Raw genomic sequence first — 19,445 nt, 5'->3', positions numbered from 1 at the left:
CCAAGGTGTTTTGGGCTTGTGGCTTTGGGCCTGGCGTGTTCTAGTGCAGTTTGTGTAAAGTCCGGTCTTTTGGTCATTTAGTTAGAACTATCATTTTGATGATAATCTGTTTTATTATATATTAGGGGTGAGTTACATTTTCTTACAATATAGTTGAAGGGATCAATGCCTGCTTATAGTACTCATGAAAAATGGACTTGCGCTACCCAGTTTCAAAACCCATCAACCCTTTTGGCTCCATCAGGAAGAGCAGACACTCTGCCACTGAACTGGGCCCCAAAAATATGTATATTTAAAACGATTAAACTTTTCCACTCATGAAGAGCCGACAGCCAGTGACTCTTCCTTGCCTAATTTCACATGATGGTGTATGGAAATAATTCCACACAAATACAATACAAAGGTCCAAAGTTTATTCCTAGAGAGATTTGTGGAAGGGTCCAAGAAATGTTGCCAGTTTATGTGGGGTTGCATACTTAGTCTTTACTTTTTCTTTTAGGAATGTCCCCTGTGGGGCTACAAGGAGAAGGATGCCTAGTCCCAATCCTTGCCCCTTTCTTCTCGCCTCTTACGATCCAAGTGGAAATACTTGGTGGCAGTGTTCTTTTCCCCCATCACAGGGAATTGGAATGGGTGGGAATGATTTTATGCCTTTTTCTTTTTGGCTACCTCCCTTGTATGGGGGAAAAGCCTTGGTATATGTATGTATGGATACTTAGTCATTAAAATTCAAGGCAACAATTATAATTACAATATAAAGTTATTAATGTTTTTAGAACACACTTGTCCTGACAAGGCAATTATTTTCTTCTAATTATTTACCATGAAAATAATTTTCAGTTCTGATGTTATCAAGTCCTCTTAAAATTTTGTCTACATTATTGATCAACTGTATACAGTTGTTCCTTAACATACACAGGGGTTAAGAAATAAACACACATATGTTGAAAATATATATATTTTGCTGCCCTCATAACACCATCCTTGACCCCATTTACTTAAGTAAAGAATAACCCTATGTACATGTTTATGAACACCTTATCTAATACTGAAAAAGAAAATGAACTTGAATAATGTACAGTAAAGGATAACCCTATGTACATGTTTATCAACACCTTATATAATACTGAAACATAAAAAGAACTTGAATAATGTACAATACAATGCAGTACACTAAAGTGTAAAGATGGAGCCCTCATTCTACTCATCCCTTCAGCATCCACCTCCTCATCACATATTTCTGCTGTACTTAAAACTACTCTGCATCATTACTAACAGTACTTAAAGAAATACAGCAGACACAATTTCCACACTAATGCAAGTGGGGTTATAGCGAGACTGAAGAAACATGATAACATGGCTGGCTTAACAGGTGGAGTGCAATATATCATGTGACAAGCTATCCACAAGCTGAATCTCAGCAGCAAACTATGGATCTTCGACACCATTTATATATATTACTGCAGTCACCTATATATGCTTATAACTATGTACATTCCTCCTTGCAGTCAAACATTTACTTTCAAAAATGCACTATAAAACCAGATGGGTGAATAGATGACTGCATCTCAATTTTCGAAAATTTATGTTTATGCACATTATCAACACAACCAAAGGCATCTGTTTGTGTTGTTTGGATGAAAGAAGTTGTGAATGGCAGTGTTAACCTATGGTAGGACACAGGTCTCGTCTATGGTATCTTTGTGTCTTGTCTTTCTCCAACAAGGCTCACCCATAAGAACTGTATATTACAAGTGACCTAACAGGTGTGGCACCCACAAATGACCCACAACCACCAATCCAGTTGTGAATCAGTTTTGCTCAGAACCTAGATGTCTTGGAATAAAGCAAGAAGAATGAAGAGCTACTGATGTGAACCATCCCTACACTTGTACAGAGCTCCTCAATACCCAGACCCCATTGCCATGGCTGAAAATATTACTCTCAGAATAAATGAATGTGGGAGCAATAAACTTGTGGATTCTACATACTTTCTGTACATGAAATCATCTGGTGTGATTTTGAAATTAATAGTAATAGTTTAAAGAGCTGCAAAGATCATTTGGCCAATACCACTATCCACCCAGTAAAGAAGTACTGTACTTTTAGGTAGGCTTGATATAATTTTATTAATGGTTCAGAGTTTAAAAAGTAATAGTCTACAACACATGGATGGTGTAACTTTTGATGCAGAAATATGTACAACTTATTTCTTGGTTGCCATACAGCTCATCTATCTACACATAGAGAACAATGGTGATACAAATATCATGACTGTATTTCATATTCAAGGTTCCTTTCATACATGGGCCACCACACCTTTATTGAGCACCATCTTCCATGAAAAAGCAGCATAGGATAGGTTTTTTACTATGCTGGATTATTACATACCTCTTGAGATAACGTTTCTTGTGAGAAAGCCAAACTGCACATCACACAAAAAAGGTCTGCTGTGTGGGTTCTAAGTGTAGCTTGAATTCCCTCTTTTCTAAGAAAGCTGAACTGCGATGGTCACAACTTAAAGGCTTTCCTCCAATAGGGATATTTTTATCTCTTTCAGGATTAATCTTATCTTGGAAACTTACATCTCATATGTCACACTAGAAAGGCTTCTAGCCTGTGTGGGTCATCACATGATTTTTGAGACCACCCTTTCGTGAGAAAGCTGCACCACAAAGGTCACACTGGAAGGGCTTCTCCCCTGTGTGGGTCATCACGTGTCGAGTGAGGTTGCCCTTTTCCGAGAAAGCTGCAACACAAAGGTCACACTTGAAAGGCTTCTCTCCTGTGTGGGTCATCATGTGTTTTTTGAGATCACCCTTTCTTGAGAAGGCTGCACAGCAGAGACTACACTTCAAAGGCTTCTCTCCCGTGTGGTTCATCATGTGTTTCTTGAGATCACACTTTCTTGAGAAGACTGCATCACAAATGCTACACTTGAAAGGTTTTTCTCCCGTGTGGTCCGTCACATGCTTCTTAAGATAACCCTTTCTTGAGAAAGCTGCATCACAAAGACTACACTGAAATGGCTTCTCTCCTGTGTGGGTCATGACATGATTTTTGAGATCACCATTTCTTGAGAAGGCTGTATTGCAAAGGTCACACTTAAAGGGCTTTTCTCCTGTGTGGGTCATGACGTGCCTTTTAAGATCACTCTTTCCTGTGAAGGCTGCACTGCAAAGTTCACACTGGAAAGGGTCCTCTCCAGTATGGATCATCCTATGACGACTGAGAAGACCCTTTCGTGAGAAAGCTGCCTCACAAAGGTCACACTCGAAAGGTTTTTCTCCTGTGTGCATTATGACGTGTCTATTGAGAACACTCTTTTGTGAGAAGGCTGCATTGCAAAGGCCACACTGGAAAGGCTTCTCCCCTGTGTGGGTCATCAAGTGACGACTGAGACCGCCCTTTTCTGAGAAAGATGCTTCGCAAAGGTCACACTGGAAAGGCTTCTCTCCTGTATGGGTCATCACGTGCTTTTTGAGATCACCCTTTCTTGAGAAGGCTGCAGTGCAAAGGTCACACTGGAAAGGCTTCTCTCCTGTGTGGGTCATCACATGACGATTGAGATTACCCTTTTCTGAGAAAGTCGCATCACAAAGGCCACATTTGAAAGGCTTCTCTCCTGTGTGGACCCTCACATGACTGCTGAATTTGCTCTTTTTGGAGAAAGTTGAATTGCAAAGGCCACACTCGAAACGTTTCTCTCCTGTGTGGGTCATGACATGCTTCTCGAGATCACCCTTTTTTGAGAAGGCTGCATCACAGAGGTCACAATGGGAAACTTTTTGGGCCATAACATGTCTTTTGAAATCAGCTTCTCCTTGGAAGGCTGCATCATTAAGGTCACACTGTAAAGGCTTCTCACCTGTCTGGGTCATCATGTAATGATTAAAACTGTCTTTCTCCAAAAAGAATTGTACCACAAAATACACACAGGAAAGGCTTCTCTCATGTGTGGGTCATTACGTGTGTTTTGAGATCATACTTTTAGTGAGAAATCTGCATCATCAAGGCCACGCTGGAAAGGTCTCTCTTGTGCGGATCATCACATGCATTTTGAGATAATGATTTTGTGAGAAAACTGCATCATCAAGGCCACACTGGACAGATTTCTCTCCTGTGTAATCTAACCCTTGATGATCAAAAGAAGTCTTTCTGCAGAGAAATGTAGTTTAGAAACTAAAATTACTTTTCTTCAATGTTGGACATCACATCTTTTAAGATTACGTGAGAGGAGTATGCATTACAAAGGTTATATGTAAGTACTTTTTCTCCTGGATGGATGGGCCGTGACGAATTTGAGCTCATTCTCGTGAGAAATCAGAATTGCAATGTCCAGGGTGGAAAGTCATCCCTCTTATTTGGATGTTTGCATGACTGAGAAGATTTATGTGTTTTAACTAATTGTAGTATACAATAAAAAGAAAAAAAAAATTTGGGTCCCCTCTCTAATTCTCTCATTTTCTAACATACCTAGGCTCAAATTCATGCACGTGTGTGTGTAAGCTACACTGATTTTGACTCCTGCAGATTTTTTCCAGTAAATGTATAGAATTTTCAGGCAACTATTCCAGTGAAATCTGTTGTTTCAAGAAATGTCTAGCTGAGAATTTGGTTTCTGAGGGTATTATGTGCATTTTTTTTTTTTTTTATGGGATATCTTTGTTTCCTCAATTGTTAGATATTGAGCCACAAATACATGGATAAGTGTAGCTCTTGTAAGCTGTATGTACACAGCAATAAGTGTTTCTGCTCTCCAAATCCTTCACCTACCACTGTAGATTCTTTCGAGATATTTATGTTATGTTTGGTTAGGTTACATAATTTTAGAATATACAAGGAACAATTGTATTACAGTAAGGTTAGTTTATGTTTTATCAGAAAGGAGTATGGCCACTAAGGTCTATTAAAATAATGCCACTATTTTTGTCATGCACTTTCCATTGTTTTTTCATGTAAAGTGCTGCCAGCATACAATTTTATGAAATCTACTTAATGGTGAATGTTGTTTCTATTACATTTGTGTGGAATTCAAAATAACAAAGGGGGAAGGCAGAGCTGAAAATAATGGGCAAAAATATAGTAAAAGCCTTAAAAGAATTTATATTTATTCTCTTGTCCCTTCAAGCCTCAATAATAAATAAATCAGCAGCAGTTGGAATAAATCTCAAACTCATAACATGGGAAAATAATTAAGACTTTAATACTGAAGGAGATGCTTTTGCTTTTGCTTTTTGAGGGTAAGTGAGGGATACTATTGGAGAATTAAAATTCAGGAAACATAGTTTTCCAATAAGAGTGAATACCAAATGAACTACAACTTCATCTATTGGACATCATAAGCTGTACATTGAACACACACGGTATTGTACAAATTTACCAGAATATAGGTTAGGTTAGATTACAACAATTAGCATCAATCCTGCTTAATTCTACAATGCTATCCTGGCAGCTGGCTATTCCAATATGATGGAATTCTTGGCAAGAATCTCTTGCATAATATGATGTAATCTATCACTAATTGTTCAAAGGGTAATGGTGGGACATTGCAACCAAAAATGACACAGGAGAAAGACGGGGATAATAGTGGCCAACATTCAATTTGTCTCCACACATTGCAGATGACAAACTTTTACTATATTTTTGGTCATTCTTTTCAGTCTACCTCCCCCTTTATCTTAAATTCTGCATGATAATTGTAATACCAGATTCACCATTAAGGTTGCTGCCATGGTAAATTGTCAACTCAGCTTTTTTATGAGAAAATTATTTTAGCGCACTCGAGAGATCAAGATATGGCACCTCCCTTCCCTTCACTGGCCACTCCACCCCTGGAAAAGGTTCAAAGGTGGACAGACAACAAAACTTGCACTGGAGCTGGGACATTTGATTGCCTTACAAAGCAATGTTGACAATTAAGCCAGACTTTCCTGCAGAGTAAGGAAGGGCATGACTGAAACATAATATGCTCCATGGTTTTGAAGATGTCCCCTACACAAGATTTCTAATAGAAATGACAACAACCTTAGAAAACATTACTTATAATAACTGACAAAACCGGATCACTGGAGAACAGAAATTGGTTTACCATTGAGTCATTGAACACTGGCATTCCTAAAGGTAGGGATCATGGCAAGCAGACGATTTAGTGCCCCACTATTGCTTGAATAGGTAATGACGGGAACTGCTTTCCAAAACTGAGCTTACAATTTGCGTGCGTGTCTAATCTTATACATCTACACCCCCACAAGTTGAATACTGGGCCTGCTTCAATGTCACTCCTTAAAGTTGCCTCGTTATTAAACTACACCAGTATCATCAACGTATCCTGCATTTTCCCTTACCCACATACACACAGCTCGATTGTGAAGAGAAACAATGAATATACCGTATACACACTTGGCAAGTGCTTATTATAAATATTTATGTTCATTACTACGCTTACAATTTTCGTGATCCTGGTTTCATAAATGTCCCGCCGCGAAGTTTAAGTATGCTTACAGTTTCAGGTTCAGGTTCCAAGCGGTATTTCGCCTTCAAATTGGTACACCTCTATTTGTACCTTCTTCTTACCCTAATTGCCTATGAGGCGCTTCGTTTTTGTTTGATCTTCTTCGTTTATAGTGCGACCGCTTCCATTATCTTCTTTTCTCGTTTTCCATAGTTTGTAGTTTCTAATTACTGCTTTGCTTCCCCGAATAAGAATTTTCCTGCTGACAATTCATCATTGTCAGTGAAGCAGGAAGTGTATTAGGTCCTCTTATTTTATCTTCATGTTGTTTAAACAAACGAGCCCGTTTTAGAATTGATTTCCCATACTCCCATCCTGGCACACACGCACACACATATACTACATCAACCTGTCAGAAATTTTAAGCATATATACATTTCTTAGTCGCACGAAGTATTATTGATGGAATACTGATGTCAGCATCTTTCCTATAATAGATTCCGTAAAAGTAATGCGCATAATCGAATAGAATTGAGTGAATCCTTTGCAGAGCCAGCTAGGATATGCACGAAAATGAGATGAGGATAATCAAGTCCTACAGCTTCCATTTAGCACCATTTCAATCGAACTGAAAAGAAATCGGCGATAACAGATTCCCCTGACGTCTAGCTTTCCCTGGGGCAAAATTTTCAGTGACGCCCCCTCCCCCTCCATCACCACTTTCCACGTCCACCATCACTTACTGCCTATTATTGGCGAAATGAACATTTTATTGTTTTCTATCATTATTTAATGTCCCTATTGCAGAAAGGAACAAAAAATCATATTCTCTTGCTAATAACGTAAAATTCGTATATACGGTAAAACATTCAGGGATCCTTTGACCTTTTCTATTATAATTTTCTTTTCAGCCTTGTGGACGGCGTATCCAGACTAGAATTGCCGCCCCAGGGCAATTGCCCCCCCCCCCCCAACACACACAACATGTGAGGGCTCTGATTGTATCCTTTGGTACATACAACCAGCCACTTACATAGTTATGGCTCCCTACATCTAACTGGCTGTGTAAAGGACGTACTTTATTTGTAAGCGCTTCAATTTCACACAAATTTTATTTATATGAAAGGTATTGACCACAATAAAGAAAATCAACATAATGCCGTTATAATAATACTTGTCTAGCAGATATAGAAATATTAGCCCCCCCCATTTGTAAAACTTTTTTTTTTTTAGCCAAGTTTAAATCTCATTTTCTCCATCTAGAGGGAAAATATGTGAAGTGAGTTCTTAATGGGAATAATTTGTTTAGAATTGCAGGGATATTTTAAATTCTTGGAACATCTGTAGGTTCACAACGAAGGAAAATCTTACAGGTGAAATACAGGAACCTTTAGTAAACAATCGCCAATTGGATTGTGCCTTAATTATTTCTCGTCACAGGCAAGTCGATATGTTTGTCACAATTTGTAATTGGTGAAGGATACACTGGTGAATATGTTGTTGGTCATCATTGAGATCAAATTGAGGACTGACGTGTTGAGAGAGGTCTAATATTCCTAGATATGTGAGTGGGTGGTTGGGGTCGAGGTGGAAACTGAATGCCCCGTTTCTGAATATCAGTTTCCTTCTAGGTAGTAGGACATATTTTACATTATGTGTCAAGTTATGTGTTATTGGAACAACCGGCAATTGAAATAACATATATCTGAATAAGTATGTAAATTATTATAACCTAACCTACCAGTAAATGTCTGCACTCCCACATGCAATGCATGCAGCCTATGTCAGTAGGTTTTGAGGAAATTCTGGTGATTTTGTAAACTATTTCTTTTGAAAACCATTGTTATCATATTACCTGGATTTTAGGTCTAGTCACCTTCGGCTGCCATAAAGAAATTAAATGAAACAAAAGAGATTCAAACAGCAACAGACCTGTTGGTTAGTGGTGAAAATGTTAAAACTTAAGAAATCCTTTCACTGTATTGGTGTAGTGATTCATCATAGCTAGCACAAAGCAATTTTTTTTTTTTTTTTTAGCAGGAATGGTAACTTCGTTCATCTGCAGTGAAGGACATAAAGAAAAATGTACTATATTTTATGAATAAGTAGTATATTGTAGCCACTGGCACCTGTATGACAGCTTTTCTTGGGAACCACCCACCCAGCATTGGGGAAGAAGCTAGAAATTATGATTCAGATATGGACTGCCATACCCATACCTTGTTGGGGAGCAGCCAACGGCAAGGCCACTCAAATGATAACAAAACAAGTAGAGAACAATAGTCTTATAAAATTTAGTCCTATTGCTCTCCTACCTCATCCTGAAACACTTCACTGAGACCCAAAATGAAGAGATCCCCAAATTTGAAAAGAATCAACAGTGGTACTTATGGAGGAATGACCAACTCCTCTCCACAAAGAGTAATCACCAGTCACCAACATTATTAGCAAACCAAGCACCATAGTCAATGGCTGCAACTTTTCCCCTATCAAACAACATCACCACAGCCTAGGCATTACCTCATGTGTACACGGAGAAATAATCTTTAAGTTTACTCACTCATTTTTTTACTCTTCATTTATGGAGCTAGTGTGAGTACCTCAATTTTGTTGTTTCCTTTTTTTGATATCCTTATTTAGCTGATGTTATTTTTTCAATTACATTTGTCCCATTATTTTATTTTTCTGTTTCACAATGAAGATAAGCTTCAATTTCCTCTTGTTTATGCATGTAACTTAAAGGAATTGTTTAATAACTGAAAGCTTCCTTTGGAAGAAATTAAATGTGGGGCCTTTTAAGTGGAATGTATTTCATCACCTGAAAGTTAATGATCTTGTAATTAGAGTACAATAAGGTTACTCTAAATCCTTTTTGCTTCCTCTGTGAATAGGGCAGCCAGGACAAGTCAAATCATTGTATAATGAAAATTTGGCAGACATTAAATATCATAGACTCCAAAGAGGAGACTGTCATCAGTGGTCTCATTAATTGTAAGAAAGTTTACTGGGCTCCTTTGCAAACTAAGTAAATTCTTTACACAAAATGCAAATATACTGGGTAGTAAATTCCAATGTCATGAATTAAGGTACACACACATGACTCTGCAGATACCATCATCTTGCACATTATGTACTTAAATTTGACAAGTTCTAAGATTTAAATAAGTTGTATATTGTCAGTGTATCTTTGTTTCACTCTTAAATTGATGAACCAATTATTATTATTACAATTATTATCATTAACCAGCTTGTTCGTGTAGTGGCACTGCTCTCAATTGCTAATTCAGTGATTCTAATGTGAGCTTCACCAATGGCTGAAAGTTTCAGCACTGCTGCACTGCAAGCTGGTACTCCAACTCTGATGCATAAGGAGTTGTGTGTGTGTGTGTATGAGGTCAAAGCATTACTCATAGGTCAGGCCATATGTGAGCTGAAAGCTCTTATCTGGGAGGGTAATACCTGTGACGTCCAACCCTGGATCCAAGACTGCTGAATCACACAGACACACACACACATATATAATGTATGTGTGTGTATAATATATATAAATGTACATTTATAATTTTTCGTTTCTTTGGCAGGACATGAAGATTACCATCTAGATCTTATTGGAAGATCATATATTCACAAAATGCATACAGAAGAAACATTCCATTGTAGCCCATGCAGCCCAGCTTGTTCACAAAAAAGTAATCTTAGGAGGCATGTGATGATTCACACAGGAAGAATGACCTTCCACCGTGAACACTGGAATGGTGTTTTCTCACAAGAGTAAATTCAAATATCATATCACCATATGATGGAGGACTTACTGTGGTCTCTGTAATGCAGCTTTTCTTTGAAAGACTCGTTTTGATTGTCACTAGATAACCCACATAGGAGAGGAACTTGTCCATTGTAATGCAGCTTTCTCAGAAAAGTCTGATCTCAAAAGCTATGTAATGACCCACAGATGAAAAAGGCCATTAAAGTGTGTCTTTTCTCATTCAGCCATCCTAGAAAAAGGCTGTCTCAATTGTGCAAGATGACCCACACAGGGGAAAAGCCTTTCCAGTGTGACCTTTGTGATTTGGCCTTCATAGAAAAGGATAATCTCCAAAATCATTTGGTGATCCACTCAGGGGAGAAGCCTTTCCAGTGTGATCTTTGCGATGCAGCCTTCTCAAGAAAGGGTGATCTCGAGAAGCATGTCGTGACCCACACAGGAGAGAAACGTTTCCAGTGTGGCCTTTGCAATTCAACTTTCTCAAAAAAGAGCAAATTCAGCAGTCATGTGAGGGTCCACACAGGAGAGAAGCCTTTCAAATGTGGCCTTTGTGATGCGACTTTCTCAGAAAAGGTCACTCTTAATCGTCATGTGATGACACACACAGGAGAGAAGCCTTTCCAGTGTGACCTTTGCACTGCAGCCTTCTCAAGAAAAGGAAATCTTAACAAACATGTTCTGACCCACACTGGAGAGAAGCCATTCCAGTGTGACCTTTGTGATGCAGCTTTTTCAGAAAAGAGCAACCTCAACCGTCACATGATAATCCACACAGGGGAGAAGCCTTTCCAGTGTGACCTTTGCATTGCAGCCTTCTCAAGAAAGGGTCACCTTGAAAAGCACGTGATGACCCATACAGGAGAGAAGCCTTTTCATTGTGACTTTTGTGAGGCATCTTTCTCACAAAAAGGTTTGCTCAGTCATCATGTGATGACTCACACAGGGGACAAACCTTTCCAGTGTGACCTTTGTAATGCAGCCTTCACAGGAAAAAGTGATCTTAAAAAACACGTTATGGCACACACAGGAGAGAAGCCTTTTCAATGTGACCTTTGCAATGCAGCCTTTACAAGAAAGAGTGATCTCAAAAAGCATGTCATGACCCACACGGGCGAGAAGCCTTTCAAGTGTGCTCTTTGTGTTGCAGCCTTCTCAGAAAAGGGCAATCTTGATCGTCACATGATGACCCACACAGGAGAGAAGCCTTTTCAGTGTGACCTTTGTGGTGCAGCTTTCTCACGAAAGGGTGGTCTCAAAAGACATGTGATGACCCATAGAAGAGAAACCTTACCAGTGTGACATTTATAAAACAGTTTTCTCATAAAATTGTGGTCTCAATAAACACGTGATGACCCACACCACAGGAGTGACATTTGAGATGCAGCATTCTCAGATAAAATTAGTCACAAAGGGCATGTAAAGAGTCACACAGAAGCGAAGCCTTCATGTTCTGGCCATTTCAACACAGCTTTCTTAGAAAAGAGCAAAGTCAAGCTACACTTCGAGGGCCCACACAGGAGAGCTTCCCTTCCTATGCTGGTTTTTCACAGAAAATTGTTGTAGTGATGCAGTGACCTCTGCATTGAATATACTTTGAAATGATACACTCATATTATCTTCAGTACTGTTTTCTGTAGATAGGAAAAGGTGTATGGTAATCAAGTAAACAGATATCTGTATTAGAAGTTACATAATTTATGTACTGTAGATCATTACCATTTTAGACATGAAGTCATTGACAGCATGATATTAAAACTATGTCCATGTACTTTAGTGAGCAAATTGTGTTGTTTGCCACATGCTCTTATTCATCATTAATGCAATTCTGTACCTGGTAATCCTTGCACCTTAATTTGCAAATAGTGTGTAGAACCCACATGCTATTTGCTGCCACATTTAGTTCTGCTTGAATAATAATATTGTCATGCATGACAGTGGGGTCTGGAGTATCTATAAAGAAGTCCTTTATAAGTGTTGGTGTGGTGCTCTTCAGTCTCCTTGCTCTGTTCCATGGTATCTTGCGGAATTTTATTTTATTTATTTATTTTCATGCCTCATGTGCCATGTCACTTACAGTATAAATCTCTCGTGGATAGTCCTTGTTGGGGGAAATTGAGACACCAGAATACCATAGGTTGACACTTTGCCATGCACAAATTTAATTTGTGCAAACGATATGTAAAGCTTCTGTCTCTGGTGTTTATTATATGCACAATAAAATGACATTTGAAAACAGCATTTCAGTTATTCATCCATAGATTAAAAATGTTACTTTGTTATTGAGAAATCTTGTTTTAGAGACCAGGACATATCTTTCTCCGATGTTATGCTAAGTGGGGAGAAGTGTTTTCACCTTTGGTAGAATACATTAATATTTTCTCAGCAGTTATTATAAATAGAAATTTATATTAGCATGAGGAAATGTCATACTTAAATTCAACTAACCTGGACAATGACAGGAATGCATTTAACAATAGTATTGAATTGTGCAATGGTTACATTAAATTTTTGAGGTTTACAGTGTAAAATTAGAGTTAACAGTTGCATGTATAATTGTAAAAGACCAATCGTTATGTGACGCCACGAAGTGCATTGTATTTCACTGTCAGTAACCAGTTCTATTCTTAAGGACAGTATTTTGATGAAGAGGAGACATAAAGGTGGTCAATGAGATGAATAAAGTTAAAAATTATTTGCATTACTGAGTTGGCTTTCAGTCTTTAAAGAATGCTAGCTGACTTTGGTCTGGAAAGTTTACCACTAAAGTTCCTAATGGATTGACTATTATTGGGTTGATGGATAACTGAATGATATGCTCTGACCTTGGTTTTATGGAATATATTTAAGTACGGTATCACTTCACTGTAAGCTGGGTCAAGTATACTTGATTATACTGACAAGGTTAAGTAGGAATGCCACCATAAGATTTTGAGATGCACTCATCACAAGACAACACAATGGCAATACATCCAACAGCTTTGGGTATTGGCGTTCTACTGAGCCTCTAAGTGTAGGATGCTTGTATTGGGCCTCCCAGGCATACAGGGTTGCCTGATCTAAACTGATGTCATAGGATAGTATACCTATACAGTATAAAGGTGTGTTATTGATATGAGTACATATATAGAGCATCTACACGCTATGATGCATACAGGAAAAAGAGAGGAACTAGGTGCAGATGGAACATATATAAGTATATATGACATGACTTCATGCCATGTGGCACTGACACAGTTGCATAAATGTGTATATGATCCAAAGACACATAGAAATGCACACAAATAGGCTCATCCTAATTACACATCAGTCATATTACAATATCACTACACTATACTTATGCAATTAATACTATGTGGTACTATTACAAGGAATTAGATGGTTCATTTTGAGTTGACTTCTGTAATGAGCTGGTATATTTTTCTCAAATACAAAATTCTTTTTCAGAAAGTCAGTACCAGCTGTGCCAGTAATAAAAAGTAATAGGGAGACAGGATTTTTCCAAGTTCTCTGTATACCAAGGGCTTTTCCCCCCATACAAGGGAGGTAGCCAAGTCAAAAGACAAGTACCCACTACAACCCATTTCACTCCCATCCATTACACTTTTCTCCCTCTCATCTTAGCTCTTCATGAATGACGGGGCATCCCTGTATCCAAGTATCTGCTTCCACCACACAGTGCTGCCAGCACTGTTATCTCTTGATATAGTTTCTTTTTTGCTTCCACTTCCAAATACCTATTTCTCATGGCATTTTTCAATCCCCCAAGGAAGGCATTTACTTGCTTCTCTCAGTCTACAGTTTACCTCCACCTCCACTCCTCCCTTTCCTGCCATAGGCGGCCCCAAATACCTAAAGCTGTCCAGTTCCTCCAGCTTCTCTTGATCCTTTAAGATGTACTTCCAACTTAATGCTATCTATTCCCCTTGTACATATCCCATTACTTTTACCCACAATTACCTTCAATTTTCTCCTATCGCATGCCCCCCCAAGCTCCGCCACAAACTCCCTTAATCCCCATTCTGATCCTGCCACAAGTGCAGTATTGTCAGTAAACAACAACTGGCTTACCTCTTACTTTTCTATATTTTCTTTAACCCCCTCTAGTCCCCTGCCCATTATCCTTGCCTTTACTTCTTACACCATCCCATCCATGTACACATTCAACAGACATGGTGACGTAACACATCCCTTGCGCAGTCACACTTTTACCTCAAAACACTCGCTCTCTTCATTTCTAATTCTAACACAGGCTCTACTACTCTTGTTAAAAATCTTGACTGCCTTTAACAGTTTTCTTCCGGTTCCATCTATCTGCAAAACTTCCCAGAGTCTTCCTGTCTACCCTGTCATAAATCTTTTCCAAATCCATAAACCTTTCAAAAATCCTTACCCTTTCTCACATATCTGTCTTACCACAAAAATCTGATCCACACAACCATAACTTTTCCTAAACCCACACTGTTCCTCACCAATTACTGCCTCTGTTCCTCTCCTTATCCTCTCAATCAAAACCCTCCCATAAGCCTTCACAACTACACTCAACAAACTGATTCCTCTGAAACTACTGCAATCACATTTGTCCCCTTTTCCCTTGTAAAGTGAAACTATAAGGCACCCAATCCTCCAGCACTCTACCCTCCTTTAGACAAACATTAAACAACCTCACCAGCCAGTGCACCATCACTACACTTCTCTTCTTCAAACACTACATGACACCAAAGTAACCCAGGTGCCTTACACACACTCATCATTTTCATAAGTGCTTACACATTTTTCCTTATTCCTCCATTTTCCTCAGCCAACACTGTCATTTTCTAACTGCTTCCTACTGCAACCACTTTTCCCTCCCTATCCTCCTCCACATTTAGCAACTCCCTGAAATACTCTGCCCATCTTCTCCTTGCTGCCGCCTCTTCCGTTATCATCTCTCCACCTGCACTTTTTACTTTTTCTTCTCTATTTGATTCATCTCCCCTTCATCTCTTAATTTCCTTCCAATTTTTTTTATTATTATTTTAAAAAAAATCCTGTCATACTTTTCCCCCATTGTACATCTGTCCTCCTTTTCGCCTCCTTTATCTTATATTTTGATTCTTTTCTTTGTAAAATTATTGCAATAATGAAAATTGGACTTGATAACTGGAAAACATTTTCTCACAGATAATGTTCTGGAAGAGGCTCACGCCTATGACTCCAGCTCAATATCTTGGTTGCCATTAACACCTTGGACGCGTGTGGTAGCCGTGGTGGTTATTTGTGCCTTGTAGTCAAATGTTTGTTACTGACCTTCCCATACTTTATCTAAATTTCACTCAAAATTAACCACGGATTCTACATTGATCACCATATCCGGCAAGTCGTTCCAATTGTTAATTATCCTATTTGATAAAAATATTTAATTACTTTTTTGTTTGCCTTGATCCCGTCTTGTAGATCTTCTTTGAATTTCCTCTTGTTATGTTTTCTTCCCTTATCATCGAAATTCCTTTTGTACAATCTGGGTCATGATCTTGCACATCTCAATTTGATCGGCTCTTTATCTGTGGGCCAGTGTGGGCAGTTCTACTTTCTTGAGTCTTACCTCGTAGTTTAATCCCGTCAGTTCTGGTACCATTCTTGTAGCACGATGCTTAATGTCCGCAATTGCCTACACATCTTTGACCAGGTGAGGACACCAGATCTGATTTGCATACTTTAGGTGAGGCCACACCTAATTATAACCAGCATATTGTTTTTCAAAACCTAAACCTTAGTGTACTGGTTGGAAAACTCCCAGACCCTCTTATGCCTTTACCTTTTTTTCTTTTTTTTTTTCTTTTTTAATGTCCCCTTTCGGGGCTACAGGTAGTAGGACTCCTAATCCCATCCCCCGTCCCGTTTTTGTCGCCTTTTACGACTCAAATGGAAAGACTTGGTGGTAGCATTCTCTTCTCCCACCACAGGGTAGGCAAAAAAAAAAAAAAAAAAAAAAAAATATATATATATATATATATTCAGACAAATGGTACTGGACAGTAACAAGGGGTTGGGGGACAGCATAACGGAGGGACAGTCGTATGGGATGAGGAAGCAAAGAAGGGTGTAGAAGAGAAGAAGCAGGCATTCATAGATTGGCTACAAATTAGGACGAGGGAATCGTATGAGAGGTACAAAGTAAAGAGAAGGGAAGTTAAGCATAAGATAAGGGAAGCAAAGAGGAGAGCAGATGGGGTAAGAGTATGACAGACATTTTTGAAAGTACTAAAAAGATGTTTTGGAAGGAAATTAAAAGAGGAAGAGGAGGCGAATCAAGTAGAGAAGAAAAGGTAAAAGGTGCAGATGGAGAGATGATAATGGAAGAGAAGGCAGTGAGAGGCAGGTGGGCAGACAGAGTATTTTAGGAAGTTGCTAAATGTGAAGGAGGATAGGGAGGGAAAATTAGGTGCAGTGGGAAGCGCTAAGAAAATGAGAGTGATGAGTGAGGAAAATGGAGGAGAAATAGGGAAGGATGAAGTGAAAGCAGCTGTTAAGATGATGAGAGCAGGTAAAGCACCCGGGTTGGATGGATGCCATGCAGAATGTTTGAAGAAAGGAGGTACAGTTATGGTGGACTGGCTGGTGAGGTTATTTGATGTTTAAGAGAGGGTAGAGTGCCGGAGGACTGGATGAGTGCCTGTATAGTTCCACTTTACAAGGGAAAGGGGGACAAGTGTGAGTGTTGTAGTTTCAGAGGGATCAGCTTGTTGAGTGTAGTTGGGAAGGCTTATGGGAGGGTCTTGATTGAGAGGATTAGGAGAGAAACAGAGGGAGTAATTGGTGAGGAACAGTATGGGTTTAGGACAGGTAGAGGTTGTGTAGACCAGATCTTTGTGGTAAGACAGATATGTGAGAAAGCTATAGGAAAAGGTAAGGATGTTTTTTTGGGCTTTTATGGATCTGGAAAAGGCATATGACAGGGTAGACAGGAAGGCACTGGGAGGTACTGCAGATTATTGGGATAGGAGGAAAGCTGTTAAGAGCAGCCAAGAGTTTTTACGAGAGTATTAGAGCTTGTGTCAGGATGAAATGGAGAGAGTGAATGGTTTGAAGTAAAGGTGGGACTTCGTCAGGGATGTGTTATGTCGCCCTGGCTGTTCAACTTATACATGGATGGGGTGGTGCGAGAGGTGAATGCAAGGGTAGTGGGTCAGGGGTTGGAGATGGTTAAAGAAAATGGAGGAAAGTGAGAGGTGAGACAGTTGTTTGCTGACGACACTGCGCTTGTAACAGGATCAGAGGAGGGATTTAGGAAGATAGTGACAGAGTTTGAGAAGGTGTGTGAAAGAAGGAAGCTGAAGATAAATGTGGGCAAAAGTAAGGTGATGAGATGTACAAGGGGAGAGAGTGACAGCATGCTGGAAGTGAGTATGTAGGGTAAAAGACTGGAGGAAGTGGTTACTTGGGTGCGAATGTGGCAGGAAATGGAGGAGTGGGGGTGGAGGTAGAATGCAGATTGAGAGAAGCGAGTAAATGCCTCGGTGGATTAAAAAATGTAATGAGAAATAGACATCTGGGAATGGATGCTTAGAGGTTATATGAAGGAGTGATTGTGCCAATAGCAATGTACGGGGCAGAAACATGGAACATTAGAGAGGAAGAGAGAAGGAGTTTGAATGTGTTTGCGATGAAATGTCTGAGAAGTATGATAGGGGTTACTAGGTTAGATAGGGTGAGAAATGAGGAGGTGAGGAGGAGAACAGAGGTGGAAAGGGAGCTGAGAGATAGGGTTGATGAAAGAGTACTGGGATGGTTTGGACACATGGAGAGAATGAGTGAGGAAAGATTGGTAAAGGAAGTATGGAAGGCAGAGGTGGAAGGAGTGAACATGAGGAGGCGTCCTAGGATGATATGGATGGATTGGGTGAAACGAGCATTGCAAAAGAGGGGAATGTCTGTGGAGGAAGGACGGGAGAGGACAGAAGATAGAGGTGAATGGAGAAGGGTTGTGTATGGATGATGCTGTGATGCATGAGGGGTGGGTGGGTGGGGGATGGGGGTGAGGAAGTATGTATGATAATAAATTGACGCAGCCCGAAGGGATTTCTCCCCGTCTTCTCCTTTTCTACGTGAGGGGACGGAGAGGGGGGTCGCCGAATTTATGAAGCGGCCTTGGTGTGGATGTGCAGTCTTGCGACACTGCTTTTGACCCAGGGCGGTGGACAGGATGCAGGGATGACCCGTCATCCAGGAGATGCCAAGATGAGAGGGAGGGAGGGAGGAGGGTGGAGGGGAGTGGAATGTATAGGAAATGGAATGGGTGGGAGTGGTTTCTATACCTTTTTCTTTTTTGGCTACTCCCCGTGTAAGGGGGAAAAGCCTTTGGTATATGTATATGTATGCATATTGTTTTTCTTATCCATTTTCTCGGCAAAGGGTTCTGAGAATGCCAGGTTGTCGTCTATTACTACTCCAATACATTGAATAATTTAGTTGTGTTCACTTCATTCCCTAGCTCTTTGTAGCTGAGACGATATTATTTCTTGGTGACCATGCGGCTGATAAGCTAAATAAGTGCAAGTAATCGCCTTTGCAAAACATGTATCCCAGCTGTGGATAAAAAGAAAAATGACCCAGCTAGGGGCTGATGGAAGACAAGTGGCCCGATGTTGGGCTGATAGGAGTTAAAATCACTGATGCGCTGACGCAAGGTCTAAATATACAGGTCAGACCGTTTACATTCTTCTGCGCAGCTTCTGACGTCATTTGGCTGAGTCCATTTTCTCTTTGTGATACACTGAAGAAAACTGTGAAACGCCAAGGAAGACAGGAACTATAATATTTTATATATTATATATATATATATATATATATATATATATATTATATATCATATATATTATATATTCATATATATAGACAGGAACTATAATATTTTATATATAATATATTTTATATAATATTTGTCAGAATATAACTAATTGCGTGGAGCAGTGCGAGCGAAGGCGACGTCATTTTCGAACGACGGACCAGCTTCAACTGACAGCTATAGGACCCGCTAACCCCACTTTGAACAGCCAGGTGACGTTCACGGGGCCGCTGCGCCAACTCCCTCGAAATTCGGTCGTAAGTGGTTAGACCTTATATTCTTAGATCTTGCGCTGACGTTGGCCCAATGGACATGCAAACGACTATCATCGGTGGGCCAATAGATGCACAGTTATCGGCCCACCAACGTTGTGCCATCTGGGAATTATAATGAAAATTATT

General features: G+C 39.6%; 2 protein-coding genes across 5 annotated transcripts; one reads left to right on the top strand and one right to left on the bottom strand.

Annotated features, from left to right (window-relative positions):
* Positions 1-298: 298 nt before the first annotated feature.
* Positions 299-6,580, bottom strand: LOC143031386 (uncharacterized). Of its 2 annotated transcripts, none has more exons than XM_076195128.1 (2): positions 6,449-6,580; positions 299-4,158 (listed from the first exon to the last, which is right to left on the bottom strand). In XM_076195128.1, the coding sequence occupies exon 2, from the start codon at positions 3,882-3,884 to the stop codon at positions 2,613-2,615; it is 1,272 nt and encodes a 423-aa protein (XP_076051243.1). In that variant the 5' UTR covers positions 3,885-4,158; positions 6,449-6,580; the 3' UTR covers positions 299-2,612. The 2 variants fall into 2 exon arrangements, with proteins under 2 accessions (XP_076051243.1, XP_076051244.1); XM_076195129.1 differs by having other exon boundaries at positions 6,505-6,574.
* A 39-nt stretch (positions 6,581-6,619) lies between these two features.
* Positions 6,620-13,255, top strand: LOC143031387 (uncharacterized). 3 transcript variants are annotated; one of them, XM_076195132.1, is made up of 2 exons: positions 6,620-6,666; positions 10,036-13,255. In XM_076195132.1, the coding sequence occupies exon 2, from the start codon at positions 10,407-10,409 to the stop codon at positions 11,517-11,519; it is 1,113 nt and encodes a 370-aa protein (XP_076051247.1). In that variant the 5' UTR covers positions 6,620-6,666; positions 10,036-10,406; the 3' UTR covers positions 11,520-13,255. The 3 variants fall into 3 exon arrangements, with proteins under 3 accessions (XP_076051247.1, XP_076051245.1, XP_076051246.1); XM_076195130.1 differs by lacking the exon at positions 6,620-6,666 and adding an exon at positions 6,696-7,539; XM_076195131.1 differs by lacking the exon at positions 6,620-6,666 and adding an exon at positions 7,553-9,046.
* The last annotated feature ends 6,190 nt before the right edge of the window (positions 13,256-19,445 follow it).

This window comes from Oratosquilla oratoria, chromosome 12 (assembly GCF_046742065.1).
Source record: "Oratosquilla oratoria isolate Oo_2021 chromosome 12, ASM4674206v1, whole genome shotgun sequence".
Taxonomy (NCBI): domain Eukaryota; kingdom Metazoa; phylum Arthropoda; class Malacostraca; order Stomatopoda; family Squillidae; genus Oratosquilla; species Oratosquilla oratoria.
Note: the sequence above shows the minus strand (reverse complement) of the source record. Positions and strands in the feature narration are given on the sequence as shown.